The following is a 24296-nucleotide window of genomic DNA, read 5'->3' as shown; positions in this document are numbered from 1 at the left end:
TGGTAGATGGGCAATTTTAAGTGAGGGTGTTAGTTGTTAGGTGGAAGAAGATTATTTGGGATTGGAGATAGATATTGCATGGGCTCTATTTTATTTTATTTATTTATTTATTTTTCATTCGGTGAGAGTATTTCAATTTCTTTGGGTTAGCTGAGTGATTATGATTAGGCCCGATTTGGCGATGTAAGAAGAAGAAGAAGAAGAAGAAGCCAAAAAGAAGATAGTTAAAGGTATGTAATGTACATGTACATACGAATGCATATAACCAACCATAGGCTCGTTGGGAATATAAAGTATGCGCAGCACATTTGCACCGATATATATATAAAGGCCAGGTATCTATCAATTAACCTAAAGAAAGCCAATCAACTACCAATAGAATGATGCACGATATTACAATTTTGCGTGAGAATGTCCATCTCCAAGCGCCTTGCTTGCAAACGCCCCAAAATACTCATTCAGCGCATCTACCGTGCCGTTCCCCTCGACGAGCTGCAGGGTGCATGCGATATGCCCATCTGGCCTGAGAACAACTACGCCGCCTCTCTCCGTATCGAAGCCAAGTTTCGTGTGGGCCGCTGCTCTTGCGTTCAGTGCCTTAATGTCAGGGACGTTATCGACGTAGATATGATGGCGATACGCCTTTAGCAACTTGGGCAGGTGGTCAATTGCACCCGAGCCCTCGGTGTTTGAGTAAGTCAGGCAGAATGTAAAAAGGTGGGAGTGCGGATTATGTCGTTCAAAATGGGAGACAGTATCGATATCCCTTCGTTGGTAGCTGGAGAGGAATGAGCGCTTTTTCTCCAGGTTTGATGCGAAGTCGTTCACTGCTTGCCTCGTCTTGTCTGGGTTTCCGGCGAAGATATGGATGCGGAAGGAGCCGTTGGCGGGCACTGCTTGCTCCAGCGCAACCTTGTTGGAGTCACTTAGTCGGGTAACGGTGCATGAGGGGAACACTCGACCGGGGACCAATTTTACCCCTGGGGGGTTGAATAGAGGGGACTTGGCGGGGTGATCGGGTCCCCAATTGAAGATATTGGGTTGGTAAACTACGCCGTACCCGCTGGTAAATTCGCAAGCGGATTTGAACATGTCTACAAATTCGTTGATATTGCTTGTTGCGTCATCGTCGTCATCGTTGTTGTTGTTGTTGTTGCTGGCTGCTCCCACTTCAGCAGCGGATGGGGGTCTTGAAGAGAACAAGGCCGCATATTTGGCGTCAAAGTTGAGGAGAGTTTCGGCAATTAGTTTACGCTCTGATTCATATGTGTTCAAAATCGAGGGTTTGGCGAAGCCTTGTTCTACCATGTGAACTTTCCAGGCGAAGTTTAATGCGTCGTGAAATGCGGTATTCATACCCTGACCCGCTTTGGGCTGAAAAGGAGGTTAGTTGCGACCTACGGACATAGGTGTGGTTTGGTACCAGCGGATGCAAATCACTCACGCTATGTGTATGACAAGCATCGCCGCCTATAAATATGCGATGGTCCAATGTATACCTCTCAGCAATTCCCTGCCCAATAGGGTACACAGAGTACCACTCCACCCTGTCCCATTCTAAATGGTAAGGCTGGAAAATCCTTTTGGCGGCTTGCTGGACCTCCGAAACCGTTGCCGTTTTCCGCGGGCTCCAGTCTGCATCAGTCGAGGACGAAATTTGAACGTATAACCGCACCATATTGTTTTCTCGTGGTATGACCATTACAGAGCCGCTATCCGAATGAATGGTGCACTTTGTCTAAAATTCTCACGTCAGCACCCACACTTTTCTGCTTCCTATTGGATTAGAATGGTCATACCAGGATATCAGGGAAGTTTGTCCGTACTACTCCGTCCATCACACCCCAAACATGAGAAATTGGGTCCTTGTGAATAATTTTTATTCCCAATTGCTCTCTAATGAAGCTTTTGGCGCCTTCCCCACTGAATAGATATTTTGCTTTCGATACCTGTTCGACATTTGTATCGAGGTCCTTGAGTGTGACTTCCACGGGGTACGCTTTATCCTCCCCATCATTTTTAAATCCAACAATGGTCCAGGGTCGGTCGATAGAGCCGCCATGCTTTGTCAGCTCCTCTGTGAAAGCCCTTTCGATATGCCCTTGGTGTAATAACGTGGTGAAGGGGTATCTAGTATCGATGAATGAAGGGCAGCTAGGCCAACTTCCGGTCCTATGTATGCCTCTTCCATCCGGTAAGGGGTCCCAGAAAGCAACGTCATAAACCCTCGCGGGATCGTGTGCCATGATCTTGCGTTTTATACCCAGATTTCGTAGCAGCTCTAATGAACGAGGCTGAATACCGTCAGCCCGGCCGGTTTTGGTGGGTAGTGGGCGGTTATCGATGTGTTTGATTTCATACCCCCATTTGGAGAAGCATAGGGAGGCAAGAAGCCCGACAGGCCCAGCGCCAATGATGACGACATCGTATTTGTCTGCTGATTGAGGCATCCTACTCTCGTGACGATTATGAGGTACTGGAAGGATACGACAGGAATTGTTATAATGGGGGATTCGCGTAGAGAACCCATGGGCATTTTTATCTCCGCTCCAGGAGAAGGCGTATTTAAAATTAGACAATCGACCACGCCGCATAGCTGCGGAAGCACAGGCTGCTTATATACTAAACACTGTCCATCCAGGATCAATCATGGGTATCGTTTTAATATTGACGAAGACCATAGCTCCAGCTAACCGGCGGCGGCGGCGGCGCTGATCCCTGAAACGAAGCATCTTGTTGGGCCTTTTTTCAGGCGTGTGGTGTGTCTGATGCGGGGGAGCACTTAGCCAGCGGCCATGGTCTTAGCAGTGTGGGGGATAGCATCGCTGTGCGGGCTGCAGACCAGACCAGGAACTCGCTGTTCGGTTGTGTTGCAGAGTCCTATCCTAGTTGGCGGCCGGAGCTGGTAGTCGGCAGTGTAAGGGTCACGTGGTGGTGAGGTCATCCATGGATGTTAGTCAGCGTTGAACTTCTTTGACAACCTCTAGCTATAACGCAAAGATGCCGGTAATAGGACACCAGGAATATCATGACAGATTGCAGAGAATCCGCTTGTATCTGGGAATGCTGATTCATTGGATGCAAATAACAGCCCCCGAATATAGTTAATACTCCAGCTCCATCTTGGAAGAAGAGACTTTTCACCCTCCTTTCTCGGTCTGCATCCGAGTCAAACTCACATAGCCGCTGGAATAGATATTGGGTATATACCCTGTTGAATGTCATATCACCCTGTGGAGTGATATCCGAATTGCGCCATTATTGTATTCGGATGATTTGGAGATATCAAGCTACGCCTTTCTATTTTCAGCACGGACAGAGTGATGGCAGCCTTCAAAGCCTGCATCTCGGTTTTTGTTCTTCCCAAAAATGGAACTTTCGACTGGCAGCCATAGAATATACTATGCTAGCGTGTGGAATTGTTCTGTGTATTGCCCCTGGAATACCAATCAAGGTGATTGGTAGATGGTTGGAATATTTTTGATTCCTGTCTTTCGAATTCTGCCCAAATTGCTCATGTTTATATAATAATTGCTATTATATCACTTGAGCTGGCGGATTATAGATATTTCTGAATATAGATCCCAATTTTGAATATTCACACAATGGGATATGTCGACAAAGCAAATATTCTTTTCAAATTGAATTAGCTGAAAAGTTCCAATACGTTCATTCACCAAAACTATGAAGACCTTTATTGAAGCCCATTGTTGTATTCAATCTGGTCGATGGTGGATTCATATACGCCAACAATGGGTCAGGCCCTGAATCTAGCATTTGCGGAGTGCTCTGAGGAGTTGGGTGAAAGGACTGTCAATCCTTGGTAATACCGTTGATACCGTTGATTTGAATAGGAGCTTTTGGTTGATTTCCATGTTATACCAGCATTTTTATACAACTCATACTATAAAGAACTGTTTGAATCAGGATCAAGCTTATCTCTGTTTTCTGCGGTGGCAAACCCCTTGTTACATGCAGAGACTGTCAACCTTCAATATCCAGGTGCGTAATTTTTTCGGGATTTGTTTATTGCTTGGAGTATTGTGGGCTTGAAGCTCACCAGTTGCAGCTTGCTATCGTGCGCCGTGGCAACCGAACAACCCTCGTGGTTGTTGACGTTGACACACGTTTCCGCCGTTCCAGGGACCCGTAAGCTCCAGCAAACTACTCTATCCAGCATGGAGAGTCAATTCAGCGGAAGGGGTTATTCTGAATACGAAAATGTTCCTATTGAGGGTATTCGGGGCCTTGAGATCGACCACAACAGAGCCCATCACCTGCACGGAGCAACAGATACGCTCTCCACACCACAGCTTACTGCCCGGAACCCTTACTTCCAGTCTGGTGCATCAAGTGCATCCGTTTACTCTCAATCTTCATCTGGCTCTCCAACCAAAGACACCTTTCGCCTACTAACGCGTGAAATCTTGAACAATCCACTGTTAAAGTCAGTAGAAAATACAGGAAAACCTGTTTTGACGCTTGAACCGGAAAAGTTTAACCCAATCTGCTCTATGGAGGTGCCGATCGTATACGACAAGTAAGTTGATATCACCATATTCGTCGCTTGGGCGGAAGGGAAACTAACATATTATTTAGCCACTCTTCATATAATAGTGCGGGCGATTCCAACCCTTCTGGAGAAGGACGCGAAATAATGTGGCCGTTTGAGCCAGAGACATCTGAAGCCACGCCAGGAATTCCGCCAAAGGCATTTTCATACCCCGTTGATACAAATCAATACAACAGACGCCTCCCTATTTCCAAGTCAGAGGGGAGCAATGTCAAGTCTCTTGATGGCAATACGAGCTATGACGACATGCCATGTAGAGGAGATCATTATTGCCCCGACTGGAATCATTCAGCAAATGTGTTTCCCGGACGCCAGAAACAGCGATCTGGGTCCCCGGATAGAGGGCGTGGCAGAGGGAGGTCTTTGTCTCCCGTGAAGGTCCTTGAGGACCTTGACGAAAATTCACCACTCGAGTTTCTGCCAAGTCCTATGAAGAGGGCTCGATCACCGCATAAAAAACTGTTTGGAGAAAACGGTTGGTTGGGTCGTAGCCCTTCTTTGAAGGAAAGCTCTTCTGAAAAGAACAAAAGGCCTGGTTTTAAGTCGCTTGGTGAAAAGATCAAACAGCGGGTTGAGGATATCGTAAGTTCATAATGTTCTCGAATTACTCGGAATTATTTCCCCAGTACTGTGAGTATCTTTTTTAATCTGACTATTCGGTTTGCAGACAGGGGATGCTAAGAAATCCAAGGAAAGGTTTCAATCGACGTTCCCCATTTCCCTGGACCCTCCAACCCAGGCAAAATTATACTCTGAGGTAGAGCTTATGATATGCGTGACAGCCAACAAGTTCCTCCTCGACCAGCACAAGGAGGGTCGCATATCGGTGGATTCAGTTACCAAAGTTACCAATTTCTGGGCTTCAAAGAATCGTCCGCAGGTCGTACAGTTTCAATTCGACCAGCTCACCCAGCGTGATCTCGTCATCTACAACCTACGGACGTTCAAATTTCATGGCGAATGTGCACAGAATGTGGTTGCTCTCAATGCGACCTTGCGCAATTGGAAAGCGATCGCCAAGGAGATGAGTGTTCGTACCTTCTGCACTCCAGATAGCGTCATTAGAAAACATATGCATGATACACACAAGATCTTGGAGATGCTCGGGGCGCCGCTTGTCACATTCCTCGCATTTCAGGAACTTCAAGTCAACACGCTTTCGCTGATGAAACGGGAGCAAGAGAAGAAGATGCAAGGAAAGGGGCCGCATGGGGTGACGAGGGAGTATCACCCTCCCTCCCTATCTCAGCGTGAAAACGAAGACAGAGGAAGGGTTCATGGAGAACACCGAGAGTGAGGGCATCTAAAAGAAAAAGTAAACAACGAGCATTGCTTCATCCGAATGTATATTCGTTCTGCTTCTGTCTGCGGGTGTATATCTTGCACGGAGTTGGCAGGGCTTCGTTGATGTGTTTGCTGGTTTTAAGCGCCTAAATACTTCTTTCCTGTTGTTTCTGGCGATCTGTATGAACATGATTATTTTTGTTTTCTCGTTTTCAAAGTGTTTGCGACGAGTAAAGTAATAATTAATAATTTTTTAAAGAATATATACTGATTCCTCCGTAACTAGTTGTTTTTTGACGACTTATCTCAGCAAGCTCAGACGCTTCTCCAGATATTCATTGCTGTTTTAACACTGGATTGATGATTATGTCATGAGCTAACCTCAAATAAGCAATAAGCTAACCCAAATAGTAAAATCAGGTCATGTGAGTGATAATATCTTGCAAAGTGTCTGAGAAGAAACAGTTTCTGGTTGTTAGCAACACAGGAACAATTTACTCAGTATTCTGAGTATGAAAGAGAATTCTAACTCAACTTCATAGATTCATCATTTCTGTATCATCTTAGAACCTTAGAATAACAATGTTCTCACAATGTATCTGATTTTTATATTCATATCTCAAGTTCTTAGAATAGAAGTATCATCTCAAAGTTGATCAGTGTGTTTTTGAACACAGGAATTTTAATCCAATTTCTCATACAAAAAAAAGCTCTTAGAAATTCTGAGATCAAAAAATATGATCATTTTCAAGAGTATACATCTATCTTAAATATAGATTTTTTTGAAATATTAAAGAAATATTTCTATTCTTCTTCTCTTTAGCTATAAGCTAAGGTGATTTTCAAATCTCAAAGATATTGTTGAAGCTACTACACAAGCTCTAATTCACATGACTCACACACATATATTTAGCTTTCACTAGCTACTAGTTAGATAATAATAACAATCAATCACATTTAATCTCTCTCACAGATTATAAAGCTCTTGCACTTCTATGAAGTGTTATAATCATATAATAATCATACAATAAGCTTTTCAAATAGCTGCTTTTTTCATTCAAATATCTCATATCAAATGCCTGTCAATACAAGATTGATTAACTGCAAAGAGACTTCAGAGAATCAAACTACTGCATCTGAATTCTTTTCAATCTCAATAACTGTGAGAAAATCATCACATAATAACAATAATCAAGATAATAATAATATGGCTGATGAAGCTGCTATCTTGAGACAATGTATTACTCAGATGAATGAAGAACTATATCAGATAAGAGCTTCTAGCAATTCTACTGCTACAGCTACTATTAATGATGACAATGATCTAAGCTCTGATCTTACTGCTTATCTTCAGAATCAAGAGAATATCTCTGCACTAAGCAGAGTTCTTCAAGAATTTCATGAATATATTAAATATCTTTAAAAACCAGGTCTTCTCAAATCAATATCTGATTATCTCATTTGAAAGAAAGAGATTCTGCTTATTATTAAGTAATCTTATACAGAAGATATTCTCACTAACAAGCTCTTAAAGAATGTCTCTAAGAATATGAAATAATTCTAAGAGGAACACAACTTCTAACTATATAATTTTGTATAATCTTCTGTTTCTATTGAAGTCAAATCTCTTTTTACTATATCTCAAGATTCTCTAAGTTCTGCTGCTCTATGAAACATCATAGCAGCATTCTTTTCAGAATAGATGAAAATCTGCAGAGTCTGCCTGTTCAAGAAATTCAATGATATCAGTGCAACTGCTATCTATGATGACTTCAATCACTTATTCATAGAACATCTGCTTACAATCTGCATTAAGTATATTCATCTTGAATATACTAATATTCTCAACTTCATATTCTTCAACAAGCTTCTTAACAGTCTTATCAAGAAGTGGTCAATCTTTATCAGAGATCACATGAACTATGCAGCAAAGAATGATAATATCACATCACTAGAAGATAATTTTCTTGATCTCTGCAGGGATATACTACTCTGCCTGTCATTGAATGACAAAAATGTCAGAAATGATACAAAGAATAACAAAGATGTCATCAAGAATGTGAAGAATAATAAGAACATCAAGAAGAAATGCACTGCCTGTAAGATGAAAGATCATGATGAATCAAGCTGCTGATTTGAACACTCAGAGAAATGACCTGCAGATTGAAAGAATAGAAAGAAGGTCAATGATGATAATGCTGCTACACCTGTATGCTACAATACTGAGCAAGTCTTCTAATGATGCTCATGATGACCGCCAATATCGACGCCAAAACGATGGAAATACCGATAACGATGCCAGGCCCCAGTGCCTATATGATGCCAGGCCCCAGTGCCTATATGATGCCAGGCCCCAGTGCCTACGATGCCAGGCCCCAGTGCCTATATGATGCCAGGCCCCAGTGCCTACGATGCCAGGCCCCAGTGCCTATATGATGCCAGGCCCCAGTGCCTACGATGCCAGGCCCCAGTGCCTATATGATGCCAGGCCACAGTGCCTACGATGCCAGGCCCCAGTGCCTATATGATGCCGGGCCACCGATTGCCCATATGATGACCTATGCCGATGACCTATGCCGATGACCTATGCCGATGACCTATGCCTATGCCTATGACGATGAAAACCACAAAAATAATAAGAATGAGATCCCGCGGCGTTAGAACAACTGGGGGTAATACCAATACTGAAAGGACAGATTTGGGCGTTCTTCTTGCATGTTTTTTATGTTTTTTCATGTATGGAGCTAGTCATTATGAGGAAACTAGACTCTACTTTTTGTAATTAATTTTTATTGCAGATTTGAATGATTTGGGTGCTTTTGACTGCGTGGGTTAACTGGCCTGTGTAGCATGGAGGGGTGTTGGAGCTACTACACAAGCCCTAACCCACGTGACCCACACACATATATTTAGCTTTCACTAGCTACTAGTTAGATAACAACAACAACCAACCACGTTCAACCTCTCTCACAGATATGTGGGTATATAGTAATAGAAAATCAAAGTTGAAGAATCTGAAAAATCCTTGTAAATCTCAGGAATCTTCATTGAAGATGGAACCGTTTCTTCTCAGACCCTCTGGCGAGGATTGCTCTGAGCACATGACTTGTATCAAAAGTAGGTTAGTGTCATGCCGGATTAGTTAATAATAATGCTGCAACCTGTTCAAACCGAGCCAGAGGGTCTGAGCCCGCTGAGATAATTGATGACGCCAGAAATTTGAACATCCATGTGACAAGAATGGACAGATGACGTTAACGTCAGTTGAGCTACTGACAGCATCATACTGGGCATACAGCTTTCAATGGGACAACGCTGGACAATGGCTTTGCTCAATTTAATAAAGAGAAAGCTCTAGCGGCTATTCCCGTTTCTCTACAGCTATCTCGATGCTTTTCATGCGGCTATGAAGGAATGCGCCTATCCTGCACCTTCGGCTAGCCCCAACAACTTCGAAGGTTCGAGGCAGCCGTATAACTACTCCATAGTTGAACTAGCATTCATCTACGGACTCAACAGACTAATAACTTGAAATTTCCAGTCATGATATGACCCAGCTTATTCTATATAAACCCTCGTCCCTATTTATATCGCGAAGTAATCTCCCGCAGATATTTGAAGCTCTATTCACCGCCGAAGTATGTCGAGCTTGCTCCACACCTATGGGCCAACATGCCTACTATATGATCCCGAGGACAATCCAGCAACGAAATCGGATTTCAGCTCGTCTACAGTTCCTCCCAAAGTTCGCGCCCAGTTTTTCTACTTGTCGTCATTCCCAATAGATGATCCTTTAACTCCTCTGCCAGCGCCTTCTGCAAGCTCGAGCACCTCTGTTGCCAGCTTCCCTCCACGGCCCTTTTCGGTTTTGGATAACATTGCGCTGGAAGAAGCATGGCACGGACTTAGGAACACAGAGGAAGACTCGGAAGCTGAAGACACTCATAAAAGCGGGACCGAAGAGAACAAGGCTATCAGAAACTGGAAGCAGAGAGTTGACAGACTCATCATTGAAGCCTTAGCTGCAGCTCGCGAATATAGGCATGATTCGCCGGATATAGATCTGACACCGATTAACGAACGCCACGATTCTGCTTCAATATTTTCTCTCGCTGAACAGCATGTGGCGGAATATGGAAGCTCTGATGATGAAGCGGAAAAAAGGAGGCTTGTGGTTTCAACTCTGAGAAACGTAATCGAGCAAATTAGCCGGCACGAAGAAAGCGACTGGAGGAATGAATTGCGACCTATAATTATGGCAATATTCAACGCTGCATCCAACGAAATCCCGAACCAAGATCGGGACACTCCTAATAGGGTTACTGATAATCTTTCGCGTCAAGTCAATGAACAACCTAAGCCTACTGGTGTCTCGATCCCGATTCGAACACCTTCGAAAAAATCTGCTTGCGACGTAGATGCATCTAGTAAATCGGGGGGACAATTTTCTACTCCTGATCAAAACTACCATACTCCAAACTCTTTGAAACGGCACAGCCCCCCAGGGGACCGTAAGTCAAAAACTTCGAAACGGAATAGCACATCATCCCCAACTGGTGATGACGTTTATGGATCTTACCCTTCACAGACACACAGGTCGATTCCTTCAACTAGTTTACACGCAGGCGGCACAAATATCTCTGGGTCTCCGTTCATCAGGGCTCCGGCCAGGAGTCCGCGATCAGCTCCTTCACCAAGGTCGCCTGCTACCCCAAGTAGTATGTCGCATCCGCTAGGTGGAATGGTGACAGGTGACCAAGGGAGCGATGGCCGTTCATCTAGCTCTAGGGTAGATCCTTCTGGTAGCCCTTCAAGGGTCCCAGTGAAACGGTTATCTCCATCTCAACCAGAAGTGACCCCGATAGAAAGCAAACGGGAACCTGATGCGGTTATACCGGTTGGAATTTCAAGACTACATTCAGTGGAACTTCCCAACTTAGAGGCAAGTTGCTTTGATTTCTCATTTTGTTCGCGTGATTGGGGCAATTGATCGGAAGCATTTCTAACTCAAAACACAACCTCTAGATGAAACCCATATATTGGAGCCCTATTCATGATATATCTTCTGTTATTCGAGCCACGTGGTTTTATAAGAACACTATGTTACCTGTTGAGCCGGAACTTGCAAACCAACTAGAAGCCGGCTATATGTACATGCGCCCCTGGACCGAAACCTGGCAGGATGAACTTAACAGCTGCATAGAAAATGGAGCAGAGGCAGAAATGAAAATTGTGCATCGAATCTGGCCTCTGGAAGAAGAAGTAAAAGAGCAAAGTACGGTGGATTCAGGGCGGGAGTTGAAGTCGCCTAAACGTTTGTCGATTCCGAGGCCGACTGAGCCAGAGCGACCGTCGATATTTTATGAGAATCAAGCTGCAGGCTCTATGACGCCACCCGATGCTCCTAGGCCATACAAATCTTCAAGTGTGATATATGTTGATTCCAAGGAGGCGCAAATTCTTAGGCCGAATCTACTACCCTCCGCTGCACGGGGACGACGTCCGCTCAGTGCAATTCGGAAAGGAAGACAAATAGGAATTCCTATTGTTCGAGGATTCAATGCTCAGGCTTGGGATAAGCTACACCCGGTTAAAATTCCGGCGACCAGCGGCAGGAGAATTGTGAAAATGCACCAAACTGCTGAAAGAGAGTCTTTTGGCCGACGCCCTATCTGCTACGCCTGCCAAATTGAGGATAAAAGACCAACGGTTTCCGACCTAGTATTGGTTGTACATGGTATCGGCCAAAAACTATCCGAGCGAGTTGAAAGTTATCATTTCACACATGCCATTAATGCGTTCCGGAGACAAGTCAATATTGAGCTTAACAGCGACGCTGTTTGGCCTCATATGCGCCCTGAATTAGAAAGCATTATGGTGTTACCAGTCAACTGGCGGTCGACACTCTCCCTAGAAGATGCTGATGCTGAAGCTTCACTCGAAAACCCGGATACGAACAAGTTCAGCCTTAAAGACATTACACCTGAAACCATGCCAGCCATAAGAAGTTTGATTAGCGATGTTATGCTCGACATCCCTTATTACCTATCTCACCACAAGCAGAAAATGGTTCAGGCGGTAGTCAAAGAAGCGAACCGGATATATCGCCTCTGGTGTCAAAATAATCCAGATTTTCGAAAAGCTGGTGGTAAAGTGCACCTGATTGCGCACTCTTTGGGCAGTGTCATGGCAATGGATATTCTTAGCCAGCAGCCCACCCATGTTCCCTATATTGATTTTGAACTCACCAAAATCAGCCAGACAATATTTGAATTTGATACCTGCAATGTCTTTTTCTGCGGAAGCCCAGCGGGTTTCTTCTTGTTACTGAATAAATGTCTGTATCATTCCTTTTTCATTCAGGAGACGATGAGAATCAGAGAACTAACTTCCATATAGCAACGCTGCTCCCGCGACAAAATCGGGCTAAACCCGGAACGCATGGAGAAGACATGGAGCGAGGAGTTGCCGGGGAAGCAGGTACTTATGGCTGTCTAGCAGTTGATAATATTTATAACATCATGCACGATACCGACCGTAAGCTCAATTACCTCTCATATCCAAGTTCTATCCAATTCCAGTTAAAAAAATATAAAATAATAATAAACTCATCAATATTGATATCTATTCTTCTTCTTAGCAATCACCTACCGCCTCAATGCAGCCGTGGACAGCGATCTCGCCAACTCCCTCAAACCAGCCTCAGTCCCGAGTTCATCCACCTCATTCTTCCAAGCTGTCAGCAGCGTGTTCCGCTGGGGCTCCTCCAAGGCGAACCAGAGCACCGCAGCAGACCTATCCACATCCCTCTCGCAGCAGAACCAACGCCCCGCCAGCATCGCAAAACTACCTTCCAACATTGAGATGGAGACGCACGACTTCTCGCGCGAGGAACTCGCGGAGAAGCGCATGGCGCTGCTGAACGATAACGGGCAGATTGATTTTTACATCAGCGGCGGCGGTGGGCCGTTGAGTATTCAGTATTTGAATATGCTGACTGCGCATAGTAGTTATTGGGTTTTGCAGGATTTTGTGAGGTTTTTGGTTGTGGAAATTGGTAGAAAGCGTGGGAGGGACGGGACTTTATTGGCGTTAAGGGCGGAGAAGAAGAAGGGATGGAAAAGGGCAAAGGCGTAGTGAGGATGAGGGGTTACTTTTTGGTTGTTTTGGGGTGTATGGTTGGATTCTTCTCTCTCAGGTATAGTTGTTCAGGTTTCATTGTGTTTTTCATTGTTACATATTTGGAGCTTTCGATTTGGTGTTTACTCCTTGTGAATATCTACGGGTTCTTTTAGATGGTTCATGAGGCATACATTCCCGAAGTTAACTATTTCTGCCTATTTGACCGTGGAGGCAATGATACCTCCCTACGGTGAACACCCTAAATACGCATGAAGTTACATAGAAGTAAAATTCACAACGATTTTTGTCATTCTCAATAGAAATTATAAAACCACATTCCAAAATAATAAACATATGAATCGAATCAACCAAATCATCAAATTGTCCATCTTTCACATAATAATTCATCATTTTTAGTTTTTAAATTTCACTCAGGAACTACCATTCCCATCAGCAATGCCTGCACCTTCTTTCCTTTTTCCACGACACCCTTCCCCGGCTCAAGGACCAACAAAGCATTCGCACCTGCTAGGCTACCCACGCGCGAACTCCGCTGCCCCGCCCCAGCACCCGGTCCACCCAGCCCGGTACTCGTCGCAAGAAGTTTACCATCTATTTTCGAGGCTGTTACGATCGCACGATGGTACTCCGTACGTTTAGGATCGAGCGGGATGTCCTGCGTCAGCGTTACTGTGGCGAGTGGGAGGCCGAGACGAGGCTGGAAGCCCTGCTGCTGCTGGCTGCTCATACCCAAACCAGTCACTTTGTGCAGGGCGGGCAGAACGAAGAGGTTCAGCGTCACTAGTGCGGAAGCTGGGTTTCCGGGTAGGGAGAAGATGAGTTTCGTTTCGCGCTCCTGCTGGGCGGCGGGGTCTGTGGATGATACTGCGGGTTTGAATGGGACTGTTGCGAAGGTGGTGGGTTTTCCTGGCTTCATGGAAACCCGGCCGAAGTGGATGGTGCCGCCGAGTTGGCGTTCGATGGTAGGTTTTAGTAGATCCAATTCGCCCATGGAAACGCCGCCAGTCGTTATTATTATGTCAACACTCGGTGAGTCGGGGGTGCCGCGGAGAGCATCGCGCAGGCACTGTTCGAGATGCCCTGTTGGTGTGTCCTTTGCAATTCCGAGGTCGACTGATGGGAAACCCCAGGCTGAAAGACATGAGAGCAATGACGGGCGGTTTGAGTCGCGAATCTGACCACCTTGGAGTGAATCAGGACCATCGTGGTTAACGAGTTCATCGCCTGTGCTGAGGACTCCGATGCGGGGCTTTTTGTATACTTTGACCATTCGCGTTCCGGTCGACGCGAGAAGACCGATTTCCCCGCCTACAGCTGTAATTAGGTCTCCCTTTTGAAGTATTTTAGATCCCAGGGAGACGTCGCTGCCAGGCTCGCGCACGTTTTCTCCCGGTTTTATTGCCCCAGTTAGGATTTCCACGACAGCCTCTTCCTTCCCATCAGGGGTTGTAGATACAAGGACTGTATCTTCCACCATTACGACCGCATTGGCGTTCTCGGGAAGCGGAGCCCCAGTGGTTATCCGCGCAATTTCCCCTCGCTTCAACGGTGGCGGCATAGAAGCTGCTTGTGCATGTGAGACTGATGCTACCGAGAATTTTCCTTTTGTGTTTCCAGTGGCATCCGCTGTAGGAGTGGAGGCGATAACTGCGTAGCCATCCACGATGCTTGCTCTATATGCCGGGACCGCTTCGCGTGCATAGATGTTTTCCGCGATCACGGATCCTACAAGAGATGCATCTACACGAGTTTCGATGATGGTTGGCTCTGGAGTTTGTTCAACGATGATTTTGAGAGCTTCTTCCACCGAAAGCATAGGATAAGGAGATTCACGGTAACGTCTCGTTGGTCCTGAAATAGGGTCATTTGATTGTGGTCGGTCAGCGGGCGATGTATGAGCTCTGGGTATAATGTGGCCATGTGAATGACCATGTCCGTGCCCTTGATGGCAGCCATGGTGATTGTGATGGTGATGGTGATGATGGGGATGAGATTTTTCCTCGACAGAGCCAGCAGCTGTCGTGCTGATGCCCGCTTCTTTCTCCAACCTCTGTACACCACCAGCATGAATTGCTCTCGAATCAGCTCCAGCAGCCTGGATGCAGGCATGCGGGAAAAGTTTGATGACGGCTTGAAGATTCTCTTTCGCTCCTTTTGGAGAACCTGGTAGGGTTATGATTAATGATTTACCCCGCACACCAGCTACGGGCCTGGACATCATAGCAACTGCGATGAACAAATCAGAACAGCTTCAAATACTTGATAGAAATATTTCTGAAGGGGGATGCCATACAAGGAGTTACAGCCAAAGAAGTAGCAAGCATGCCGTGCCTAGAGAAAGTTAGGCTCATATGCCAGAAACCGAAGCGAATAAGGGGCATTAGGACCTACACAAGTCCAGGGGCATGTCGATGGATTAGCGGCGATACGGCCTAACAGTAGTTTGTTAGTGATGCACAATTGAAAGAGTCTTCAAGACCGCCCCATAGGCAAGCTTCAATTGATAGACATCGGCCGGGGTGTAGATATATATGCTCTTAGGGGAGTAACGTAACCCACCTCTGGAGTATTGTCCTTAACTGCAAACCCCGTCCCTCCCGTTGTAATTACGAGATTAAAATAGTCTTCCGCATCTGTCCAGGAGAGTATCTGCCGTTGGATCTCCAGAACGTTATCCGGGACAATTACAATTGCGGGATCACTCCATCTGCCCCCTCCTTCAGCGGCGAATGTTTGGGTGAGAGCGCTGGCTACCTTCTCCGTTGAAGGATCCCGAGAGGCAGTATCAGAAATTACCAGGATAGCAGCCTTTAATTTTGAGTCAGCCATAGCGAAGGTCGAGGATCCTCACCTGTGAGGTTCGTGTTTGCACTAGGAATGGTTGGAGAATGGGATCTCTTAATATCTTCAGGTATAAATAAGTTGGATGTGCTCCGTTGGTCAGAGGCCGTAAATATTTAACCAGTTATTAAAAACGGTTATTTAAATAAGGTCATTTTTTCGGCAAGAGAGGGGCAAAGTTTAGCTCAACATCAAACCCTTTCGATGCCGCTGCCTGCAACAATGCTCTATACATGCTCCGTACAGGATACAACAACAATGAACAAAAGGCTCTAAATTGGTAGAGTCCGGAACTTAAATCTGTAGTCTGTGGCAAGTACACGCGATTCTAATTCATTCCGCTCTTGGGTCGGTAACACGGAAGCCATCACGATCACCCTCGAGATTTCCCGGCTACAATGTATGATGTATCTAGAGGAAGCTGGGAGAGTATCTTTCCCTCTATGATCTACGTAGAAGATGTATTTGTACAAGGCAGCCTTCTGCCATATCTTTCCCCGCTGTGAATTTATGCTGGCTGAGTAAAACCAGGCATGGAGCTGCGTCAGATACGACGGCATTAGGCATTTATCAAGTGTTCAGCTTATGGTATTTATGAGGTTCCATGTTATAATGTTAATAAGAGTGAGTGGCAAACCGTCCACACTGTGAAATAAATTGACATATGACGGGAAGATCACAAGAGATATATAATTCCCCGATGCAGCAACAAATACTATACATGATATCGCAAAACAACAGACCGGGCGGACAGTGATTCAAACCCCCTTCCTGGTTCACAATCTTCCCCTCCTTCTCATGTTTGCCGTATTAAAAAACAAGTTATGACTCCATGTCTATTCCATTCGTAAATATCACATGGTTAATGGTAATCTAAATCGCCCCAGATCGATTTCATCATTGGTTGAAGAGAAATGGAAAATCGTAAATAAGTAAAGGGTTATCAAAAAAAGCGGCGCCAGTTATTTTGTACTGCAGGAGAGGATCCTGGCGCCACGAGACTCTCCCACCTCATCCCCGTTGTGTGGAAGGGAATGGGTTTCCGCGTTTCGAGGTTATCCAAATGAATTCCATTGTAATTCTCTCGACTGTTTCACAACGTTCAAGCAAAATCGTTTGCCTTTCCGGATATCAGTAGGCCAACAATCAGACCGAAGAGACCGAGGACGGAGCTAAAAATCTCAATCACGAGGATTTTCACGAATCTTTAATTTGCACGAAAACACATCAGCATGAGCTATTTAGCACGAGAAATAGACGTGGTGGATCAAGATCCAGACAATGTGAGGTGATGGTTACTAACAGGGAAGAATCCGCCGCATCAGCCAATGCAGCACTGCTTCCGTTGATTCCGACAGCAATACCGCAGATGAGATTGCATACACCGACCGTCAAACCACCCCAGAATAACGCGTAACCCGTGTACAGGTTGCTTCCGGAATGCAGGTTTTCGGTGGGGACGTAGGCGATCTTCGACGAAAAGACAATAGACATGATAACGCCGTAGATGGCGACGACTTCGCAGAAGATGATGGAGATTAGATTTTTTGTTCGTATTCTTGGGGCCTTGACTGCACCGCCTATGATCGAGGAGCCGGTGATGAATATTCCCCTGTTATCAAAGACGACGAAGAGATGGTGAATTAGAGGAGTAGGTCCGTCAAAGTTTGATGCATATATACACATATATTATGAGTATTTATGGAGGAGCGGGGAAGATAGCGTACCATGCAGCTCCGACGACTGATAAACCGATACATAGGCCTATGCCTATTGTCGCAAAGGTATATGGAGACACTGACTCGAGAAACAGGCCAACCTGTTTGGTTCACAACGTTTGTCAGCGGGTACTATGTTCGTTTATTGCATGCGGGACGGAAGGGGTAGAGGGTTGTGGTAAATCGAAGGCATACGTTGAAGGCTTCACCCTCGCCATTGAAGAGCATATCTATACGCATTTTCCAAGGTCAGCTCCGAAGGACGAAAATAATCAGAACACTCTTGCAACAACATGTCTGCACGCACAAAGTCCAACAACTGTGAGGAAAGCGGTAGCACCGCCAACCGGGTACAGGAGACCCATGGTCGTCTCTTGCACCTCCGGCGACGTGATTCCTCTTCAGGGTGTAATGTGGCAGATTGGAGGGTATTGATGTGTTGGAGAAGTAGTTGAAGGGCTGAGAATGCTTGCTAGCACCCGCAGCAGCAAAAGAGGTAGGTATACGGCGGTGTGAGGAGGTGGACGCGGAGGGATGATAGGTATCGAAGCACCTCTGGCCCAGCTGTTGCAGGTTCGAGGGACGGATGTTTTCCCTGTGATGTTGGCCAGTGACGATGGCTGCGGCTAACCCGCAACCTTCCCTGACACAGTTAACCGCGCGGAACTAGCCATTTTTACCGCCTCCGCTAAATAAGCTTGCCCCCAACTCAACCGAACCAGACAGATTGACACCCAGAGGATATAACCCTCACCTTGGATACTCTGAAACACAAAGGACACTGCTCTGGCCCCTTTCTTTGAATTCGTCTGTTTTGCAACGACTGCTACGGCTTTTAGTACAGATTACCGAGGCACAGAACATAGCAACTCCCGACTCTCCTCGACCTCGAAATCTATCTGCCCTTTATCCACCCACCCAACAACCCCATCTCCGCTTCCGAGCATCAAACCACGAATTAACCTATACCCCCTCTAATTCAGCATAATACACAGTCTTCGCCATGGCTTCGCAATCAGCAACAGAGGCGTACTCGAACCCTCTTAAGAAATTCAAGTACGTCCGCCGCGTTCACCCAGCGCGCCGTCTCAAGCACTCATCCCTGTTGATTAAGAGAAACCCCACGCTGACTGGATCCTTTTAGATTAGTTTTTCTTGGAGAACAGAGTGGTGGGTGAAACCTGCTGTCACTTTGCGCATTGCCGGTTTGCACTTGACTAACGTCTGATGCCATATTGGATTTAACGTGCGCAGTTGGAAAGACCTCCCTAATCACCAGATTCATGTACGATTCCTTCGATAACATGTATCAAGCTACAATTGGCATCGACTTTCTATCAAAAGTAGGACCCGGCCCCTCTTCCCAAATTTGACTGCCATGGATTATCTACCGCCTGTCGGTTGCCGCTTCGTGTCGGGAACCAACCGCGACTAACCAACATCCTCCTGCTTCCACTAGACAATGTACCTTGAAGACCGAACAGTCCGTCTCCAGTTATGGGATACCGCCGGCCAAGAACGATTCCGCTCCCTAATCCCATCCTATATCCGCGACTCGAGCGTAGCAGTCGTTGTCTACGATATCTCAAATGCCAAGTCATTCCAAAACACACGCAAATGGGTCGACGACGTGCGCGGGGAGCGGGGCAATGATGTGATCATCGTTCTCGTGGGGAACAAGACGGATTTGAACGATAAACGAGAAGTAACGACAGCGCAAGGGGAGGAGGAGGCTAAGAAGCATGGACTTATGTTCATCGAGACCAGCGCTAAGGTTGGGCATAACGTCAAGCAGCTGTTTCGGAGGATAGCTCAGGCTCTCCCGGGCATGGATGATGAGGCGGGGAGAGGCGCTAACCAAAGTACGCTCTTAATTTCTTTTGCGCTTTTATTGTCATTTATAATGGCGAATCCATCTACTTGGGGGCGTTGCTAACTTAATATTTTTCACAGTGATTGATGTTAATATCAACCCTACACAACCCGTGAGCAACGATGGATGTGCATGCTAGGGAGAAATTACTGAATGGTTCAATGTTAAGGATATCCACGCTTTGTTCAGTTCTATTGCATCTATTTGCTTGGTTTATTCTCGTTGTAATTGTTCTCCCCGCCGCATTCTCTTGTTTGTATAATGAGGGTTTCCTTTCCTTTCCTTTCCTTTCCTTTTCTTTTTCTTTCTTTCTTTCTTTCTTTCTTTTTTATTATTTATTTATTTTATTTTATTTTTTCTGTCTGTTCGCTCAAACTTCCCCCCTCTTCCTCTCCTGCCAGAGATATCGTAGGCCAAAGTTCTTTTTGTCCTATCATATTTTTATGCAGTTCCCATCCATGTTGACTCGAGTTAAATTCCCCGCGGGCGCCCGCCATTATTGACTATGGATCTAACTCTCTTTTATTTTGGGGATTCTCTCTCTCTCTCTTTTTTATTTTTCCTTGCTTATTATTACCATTACTGCGCATTGCTCCATGGAGTTGTTTTTTTGTTGCTCATCTGAATTGCTTTCACATCCCCCCTTGCGTCTATTATTATAATTATTTGGCATTATTTATCCCCTATACCTCTTCGAACATGCGCTTGTATGCTGTGTATAGTTGTTATTTATCCAGCTCCTATTCATAAAAGGGTTGGACAACCCGAGGATGTTATAGATTTGTTCTTCACAACAGAGACAATGAGTTTTATATTAACTCTTCACTTGTGGAAACATGTAGATGCGGATATGCTAGGGGTTTGCTGATAAATGTTGTTCATATCATCAATCAAGGGTGCAGAGGATATTATTTATCACAAGAAGCTCTTGAGGAGAAAAGCGCTGGTGTTGATAATACTATACATAGAAAACTGCCTTTGACAGTAACCTCTGTGTCCATTCCCGTATTATAGTTATCAGATCTGTAGATATATATAAATGGAGTGGTTCGGCCTTAACTACCAGTAAAAAACTATTGGTGATCGAGCTCTTTTGCCCCAGTGCCCTACAATAATATCTAATTATTAGTATTGTCCAGCTGACTGTCCGCTGTAATACTATCAACTAGCAAGAGAGCTTTCTTCCCCCGCCATTCCCAACTATTGATTTCATCAGGGGCTGACAGGCCGGAGAGTTCCAGGATCTTGTATCCAGCTGGCTGACGCTTGGTGGTTGGCGCCGGCGCTAATCGTAACTAAGCCAAGCAAAGGGCGGACGGACCCCAGCGGAGAAAGAAAGCAACAAAGACAAAGATCGAGCAACAACCAACAACTCACTCTCACTCACTGCATGAAGATACATCTTCTGCCAAGTATAAAAAAAGACAAAAAAAATACACAACAGCACTCACAAACCAACTGCCAGTCTCCTCCAACTTTAGTCATCGCCTATCTTCACTTTCGTTACCCGACTCCATTGCTCTCTCTATTGGCAATTCGCTCTCTTGGACGCTGGAGAACCAGCTTGTTGCTCGTATCGCGACCACCAACAGGGCTTCCGTCGCCGCCCGCTGCGTTCACACACCAGCAGGATGGGCATCTCATTACGATTCCTCCGCATTCCGCGGCCACAGGTGCGTTGGCTCTTTGTTTCCTGTGCTTCTTGATATATAGCAAAGATACTATTGCGCCTCGTTCACAGAGTAACTATCTTTACTGTTCCGCTTGGCTAACTTTTGCGCGGGTCTGTTGGGTGTTTCGAACTACTAGTCCTTTCTCTATGTGATGAGCCTAGAAACCGGCGCTACTCTCATCACGCTCTCCCTTCTCCTGAACAAAATTAGTGGGGTCTATGGCCTACTTGCTCTCTTGACCGGTTACCATCTCTCCCCCTTGCAGCTGTCGATGTACATATACTCGATTCTAGGCCTGGCGTTGACCGCCATCCTGGCGCCGCATGTCCGACTACAATCCCCTTTCCAATGTCTTGCGCTGGCTTGGTTCTATCTGATCGACAGCGTCATTAATGCGGCATACACAGCTGCCTTTGCGGTGACATGGTTCCTCGTTATTGCCCAACAACAGAGCGATACACCGGCAAAGTCAGGCCCCGGAAGTTCCATGATGGCGGACACTGCCGGCTTCACCCGTCCAAAATTCAACGTCACTTCCGTGGTCGTGGACGCTGGTACTAGAGATGGTGTGGTAGCCAGCGCTCAGGCCGCCTCCGCCCCCGCCGGAGCTGGCCATGCAGATTCATCCGCGACCCTTGGAAGAGGTGTCCTACAGCCGGAAAGCTTGCAGAGCATCGCCATTATATGCACACTGTGGACTATCCGCGTGTACTTTGTGTTTATCATGATGGCTTTTGCGCGCCAATGCATACTGCAATTTTCCTTCCACGCCCGGACGTCAGTCGATTCCCGTCGCCGACCCTCCGTCCCAGCACACAGCCGCAACTCCTCCGTACTCAGCAATATCGATAGCGACCCGAACCCGTTCAACATCCGAGCACCAGAGGGACAAGGGTGGAAGGGCAAACTGGGTAGGATCATGGTTTCCGTGGGCCGTAGCTACTGGCTTGAAGATGATGATCATAGCTGGATGAATGGGATGAATAGGAAATTCCGAAAGAGCGTTGACCCAAGCAATAATAATCCGGGGAGTGGAATTTCTGAACGGGAAAGGCGTCGACGATCCGGCACTGGACCACCAGTCCCCTCCCACGCCACTGTGCAGGCTGCGATCATGCTGCAACAGCAACAGCAGCAGCAGCAGCAGCAACAACATCAAATACACAGTAACAGCCACAGCCGGAACCAATCACTAGCGGGCCAATCGGTGAAAATGCACGACATGTCGGAAGGACGGTAGAGATTGGCAAGATGAGGAGGGTATAATAACATAGCCACCTGCTTCTCATCTACGCAGGATACCGCCAGTGGACACTCAAGATCGCCGTTTATCTATGAGAGGGCGAAACAGCATAAGAACGATAAGATATATCACTTGCGGGACCTTTCGCAGGCCTCCCACCGATTTATGACCACGACTCGTTCCCCTCTCCCCCCTTCCCCCCGCGTTTGTTTATTTAACAAAATACACTACCCCCCAACCTCCCCATCGATCAACTCCTCCGATAGAAAAGATAAAACAATATCCTTCCTTTGTTTGTGTGCACCGAACAGGCAGAACGACATATTCCCATTTAAGCGCGACGAACGAAAACCTGGGCGAAATTGCGATAGATTGGTTCGCATGTACGGATTTGTCTCTTTCTTATCATGCATATAAGCCTGAGCATATATTTTTTATACATATACATACACACGTTACTACAACTACAACGAGGCCAACAACCTCCCAATGATAATAAACGAAGGGAACGGAGAATGTGAGGGCGGTATTTTTTGTATTCAATTTCCCTTTTCACCTTATTTCTTCTCTTCCCTTCCAATATCTCCCCTTACGTTTCTTTCTTTTCCACTTCTGCTTCTTTTCCATTCCCTATATGCTTTTCTGATTTACATATTGGATGTGGGACATGACAAGGGGTTGTTCGGCTGGGGTTTCCTTTTGACCTTTTTCTTTTTCTTTTTCTTTCTCTTTTCCTTTTTTCCTTTTTTCCTTTTTTCTTGTTTTCTCTTTCTCACCCTACCATTTCTGCTCTTATTGTCCCCCTGTTATAAATGTGCTGTTGAGGAAATCGGGTGTACATGTGTGCCTGTCATTGTACGGGAACGGCCGTCGTAGGAGGAGTTTCTCCATGTTTTTCTTTCGCTTTCTCATGCTTCGGCTCCGGTGATTTCCCTTCTGTGGATATGCCTTGTTATTTTTCCTCCTTCTCTCTGCCCCGCTCTCCGCGTCCGCGAACGAAGACAGTTGCTGTGATATAGTGTGTTTTAGTTGTTTGGAGAATCTGGCATTGCGGTTAACCTTAACCTATCATTTTTTTTTTCTTTTTTTGGCAATTTCGTCTTGCTTGCCTTTTATTTTTGCGTTGGTCCTGCTCCAGGTGGGTATGCATGATACAGCTGTCTTTTTCCTGTCTAATTTGCCTTGACTCTTTTCGGAATATATACCTGTTCATATATTTTACTCACTTGCTGATCGTGCTTTGTATTGGTGTTTTTCCTTTCCTTTCCTTTCCTTTTTTTTTTTTTTTTCCACCACGGCCATCTACCGTAGCATTGTGTTCATATCATGGCGTGACATTTTCCTCTAATCTGGAGAAGTGGGAAATACGGTATGTGTTTTTTGTATTGTTGTCTTCAGCTTCGTATAAGAAGAGGCGAAGAGAAGCGCTGACAGACAGTTTTTGAATATATTTTGTTTGGCTTTTGTGTCACACATAAACAACGGACTATCCTATCTATCGCGATCTCGTCAGTGCTGTGGGAAATGGTGTCAGCTCGGTCCGGCTCCGCAGTGCCTTGGCGAGCCTCGGCAGCAGCAGCAGTGTGTACCAGGTACTTGGAGTGCCGTGCTGAAGATGCAGAATTTACATGGAGGTTGTTTGTACCTGGTACCTCCTCCCATATCGGTGTGCCTGTTTGGTATGTTTGCACTGATGTCGTGATCGCAGACCAATCAACTCCTCGCAGTTGCAACAAGGGAAGTGTCCAACGATGCTGACCAATTGCTGAATTGGCAAGCAAATAATTCGTGATGGCATGGATAAGTAACTGCTCTTTTCTTTTCTTCTTCTTCTTCTTCTTCTTCTTCTTCTTCTTCTTTACTTCTCATTCTCATTATTATTTATCATTTCTGTTCATTCGTTCAAGAGGAGAAGTTTGGGATTGGATTGACTGCGGTTGAGGGTATG

General features: G+C 45.7%; 8 protein-coding genes across 10 annotated transcripts; 5 read left to right on the top strand and 3 right to left on the bottom strand.

Moving 5' to 3' along the window:
* Positions 1 to 83: 83 nt before the first annotated feature.
* Positions 84 to 3040, bottom strand: BDBG_06498 (FAD monooxygenase). Its single transcript, XM_002623013.2, has 3 exons — positions 1800 to 3040; positions 1445 to 1738; positions 84 to 1374 (listed from the first exon to the last, which is right to left on the bottom strand). Exons 1-3 carry the CDS (start codon positions 2592 to 2594, stop codon positions 394 to 396), a joined length of 2070 nt encoding a protein of 689 aa, XP_002623059.2. The 5' UTR covers positions 2595 to 3040; the 3' UTR covers positions 84 to 393.
* Positions 2617 to 6158, top strand: BDBG_06497. 2 transcript variants are annotated; one of them, XM_031722634.1, is made up of 4 exons: positions 2617 to 4002; positions 4070 to 4540; positions 4600 to 5155; positions 5241 to 6158. In XM_031722634.1, the coding sequence occupies exons 2-4, from the start codon at positions 4179 to 4181 to the stop codon at positions 5868 to 5870; spliced, it is 1548 nt and encodes a 515-aa protein (XP_031579462.1). In that variant the 5' UTR covers positions 2617 to 4002; positions 4070 to 4178; the 3' UTR covers positions 5871 to 6158. The 2 variants fall into 2 exon arrangements, with proteins under 2 accessions (XP_031579462.1, XP_031579461.1); XM_031722633.1 differs by having other exon boundaries at positions 2617 to 4540; positions 5241 to 6135.
* Positions 6159 to 7971: 1813 nt separating this feature from the next.
* Positions 7972 to 8440, top strand: BDBG_17401 (uncharacterized protein; the record flags this gene model as incomplete). Its single annotated transcript, XM_031725131.1, has 2 exons — positions 7972 to 8229; positions 8300 to 8440. The coding sequence occupies 2 exons, from the start codon at positions 7972 to 7974 to the stop codon at positions 8438 to 8440; spliced, it is 399 nt and encodes a 132-aa protein (XP_031579460.1).
* Positions 8441 to 9133: 693 nt separating this feature from the next.
* Positions 9134 to 13352, top strand: BDBG_06496. 2 transcript variants are annotated; one of them, XM_031722632.1, is made up of 5 exons: positions 9134 to 9315; positions 9399 to 10799; positions 10883 to 12194; positions 12257 to 12394; positions 12498 to 13352. In XM_031722632.1, the coding sequence occupies exons 2-5, from the start codon at positions 9498 to 9500 to the stop codon at positions 12992 to 12994; spliced, it is 3249 nt and encodes a 1082-aa protein (XP_031579459.1). In that variant the 5' UTR covers positions 9134 to 9315; positions 9399 to 9497; the 3' UTR covers positions 12995 to 13352. The 2 variants fall into 2 exon arrangements, with proteins under 2 accessions (XP_031579459.1, XP_031579458.1); XM_031722631.1 differs by having other exon boundaries at positions 9153 to 10799.
* On the bottom strand, positions 13051 to 16159 carry BDBG_06495 (molybdopterin molybdotransferase). The gene is made up of 4 exons (XM_002623010.2): positions 15560 to 16159; positions 15392 to 15432; positions 15294 to 15331; positions 13051 to 15226 (listed from the first exon to the last, which is right to left on the bottom strand). Exons 1-4 carry the CDS (start codon positions 15827 to 15829, stop codon positions 13407 to 13409), a joined length of 2169 nt encoding a protein of 722 aa, XP_002623056.1. The 5' UTR covers positions 15830 to 16159; the 3' UTR covers positions 13051 to 13406.
* Positions 16160 to 16263: 104 nt separating this feature from the next.
* Positions 16264 to 18257, bottom strand: BDBG_06494 (V-type H+-transporting ATPase 21kDa proteolipid subunit). The gene is made up of 5 exons (XM_002623009.2): positions 17867 to 18257; positions 17755 to 17789; positions 17569 to 17660; positions 17145 to 17453; positions 16264 to 17046 (listed from the first exon to the last, which is right to left on the bottom strand). Exons 1-5 carry the CDS (start codon positions 17922 to 17924, stop codon positions 16944 to 16946), a joined length of 597 nt encoding a protein of 198 aa, XP_002623055.1. The 5' UTR covers positions 17925 to 18257; the 3' UTR covers positions 16264 to 16943.
* Positions 18258 to 18266: 9 nt separating this feature from the next.
* BDBG_06493 (Ras-like protein Rab-6A) lies at positions 18267 to 20439 on the top strand. The gene is made up of 5 exons (XM_002623008.2): positions 18267 to 18615; positions 18704 to 18729; positions 18814 to 18902; positions 19019 to 19421; positions 19513 to 20439. Exons 1-5 carry the CDS (start codon positions 18563 to 18565, stop codon positions 19569 to 19571), a joined length of 630 nt encoding a protein of 209 aa, XP_002623054.1. The 5' UTR covers positions 18267 to 18562; the 3' UTR covers positions 19572 to 20439.
* Positions 20440 to 20608: 169 nt separating this feature from the next.
* On the top strand, positions 20609 to 24266 carry BDBG_06492 (UPF0596 Golgi apparatus membrane protein c). Its single transcript, XM_002623007.2, has 3 exons — positions 20609 to 21105; positions 21242 to 23996; positions 24057 to 24266. The coding sequence occupies exons 1-2, from the start codon at positions 21064 to 21066 to the stop codon at positions 22343 to 22345; spliced, it is 1146 nt and encodes a 381-aa protein (XP_002623053.2). The 5' UTR covers positions 20609 to 21063; the 3' UTR covers positions 22346 to 23996; positions 24057 to 24266.
* Positions 24267 to 24296: the final 30 nt, after the last annotated feature.

Source organism: Blastomyces gilchristii, assembly GCF_000003855.2.
Source record: "Blastomyces gilchristii SLH14081 genomic scaffold supercont1.14, whole genome shotgun sequence".
Taxonomy (NCBI): domain Eukaryota; kingdom Fungi; phylum Ascomycota; class Eurotiomycetes; order Onygenales; family Ajellomycetaceae; genus Blastomyces; species Blastomyces gilchristii.
The sequence above is the reverse complement of the archived record's forward strand: the minus strand, read 5'-3'. Positions and strand labels throughout refer to the sequence as shown.

Bases quoted from the DNA above. Each gene is read 5' to 3' on its own strand.
- BDBG_06498 (XM_002623013.2), bottom strand. From the start codon at position 2,594: ATGCGGCGTGGTCGATTGTCTAATTTTAAATACGCCTTCTCCTGGAGC. The intron at 1,739-1,799 runs GTATGACCATTC...TGAGAATTTTAG, and splicing joins CAAACTTCCCTGATATCCTG to ACAAAGTGCACCATTCATTC. The intron at 1,375-1,444 runs GTGAGTGATTTG...CCTCCTTTTCAG, and splicing joins ATGCTTGTCATACACATAGC to CCCAAAGCGGGTCAGGGTAT.
- BDBG_06497 (XM_031722634.1), top strand. From the start codon at position 4,179: ATGGAGAGTCAATTCAGCGGAAGGGGTTATTCTGAATACGAAAATGTT. The intron at 4,541-4,599 runs GTAAGTTGATAT...CATATTATTTAG, and splicing joins GTGCCGATCGTATACGACAA to CCACTCTTCATATAATAGTG. The intron at 5,156-5,240 runs GTAAGTTCATAA...TTCGGTTTGCAG, and splicing joins AACAGCGGGTTGAGGATATC to ACAGGGGATGCTAAGAAATC.
- BDBG_06496 (XM_031722632.1), top strand. From the start codon at position 9,498: ATGTCGAGCTTGCTCCACACCTATGGGCCAACATGCCTACTATATGAT. The intron at 12,195-12,256 runs GTCTGTATCATT...ACTTCCATATAG, and splicing joins CTTCTTGTTACTGAATAAAT to CAACGCTGCTCCCGCGACAA. The intron at 12,395-12,497 runs GTAAGCTCAATT...TCTTCTTCTTAG, and splicing joins CATCATGCACGATACCGACC to CAATCACCTACCGCCTCAAT.
- BDBG_06495 (XM_002623010.2), bottom strand. From the start codon at position 15,829: ATGGCTGACTCAAAATTAAAGGCTGCTATCCTGGTAATTTCTGATACT. The intron at 15,433-15,559 runs GTGGGTTACGTT...AACTACTGTTAG, and splicing joins TTAAGGACAATACTCCAGAG to GCCGTATCGCCGCTAATCCA. The intron at 15,332-15,391 runs GTAGGTCCTAAT...AACTTTCTCTAG, and splicing joins CGACATGCCCCTGGACTTGT to GCACGGCATGCTTGCTACTT.
- BDBG_06494 (XM_002623009.2), bottom strand. From the start codon at position 17,924: ATGGGTCTCCTGTACCCGGTTGGCGGTGCTACCGCTTTCCTCACAGTT. The intron at 17,790-17,866 runs GTGCGTGCAGAC...AAATGCGTATAG, and splicing joins CCTCACAGTTGTTGGACTTT to ATATGCTCTTCAATGGCGAG. The intron at 17,454-17,568 runs GTACGCTATCTT...CTTTGATAACAG, and splicing joins TCAGTCGTCGGAGCTGCATG to GGGAATATTCATCACCGGCT.
- BDBG_06493 (XM_002623008.2), top strand. From the start codon at position 18,563: ATGGCTTCGCAATCAGCAACAGAGGCGTACTCGAACCCTCTTAAGAAA. The intron at 18,616-18,703 runs GTACGTCCGCCG...GGATCCTTTTAG, and splicing joins AACCCTCTTAAGAAATTCAA to ATTAGTTTTTCTTGGAGAAC. The intron at 18,730-18,813 runs GTGGGTGAAACC...TAACGTGCGCAG, and splicing joins TTTTCTTGGAGAACAGAGTG to TTGGAAAGACCTCCCTAATC.
- BDBG_06492 (XM_002623007.2), top strand. From the start codon at position 21,064: ATGGGCATCTCATTACGATTCCTCCGCATTCCGCGGCCACAG. The intron at 21,106-21,241 runs GTGCGTTGGCTC...TCGAACTACTAG, and splicing joins TCCGCATTCCGCGGCCACAG to TCCTTTCTCTATGTGATGAG.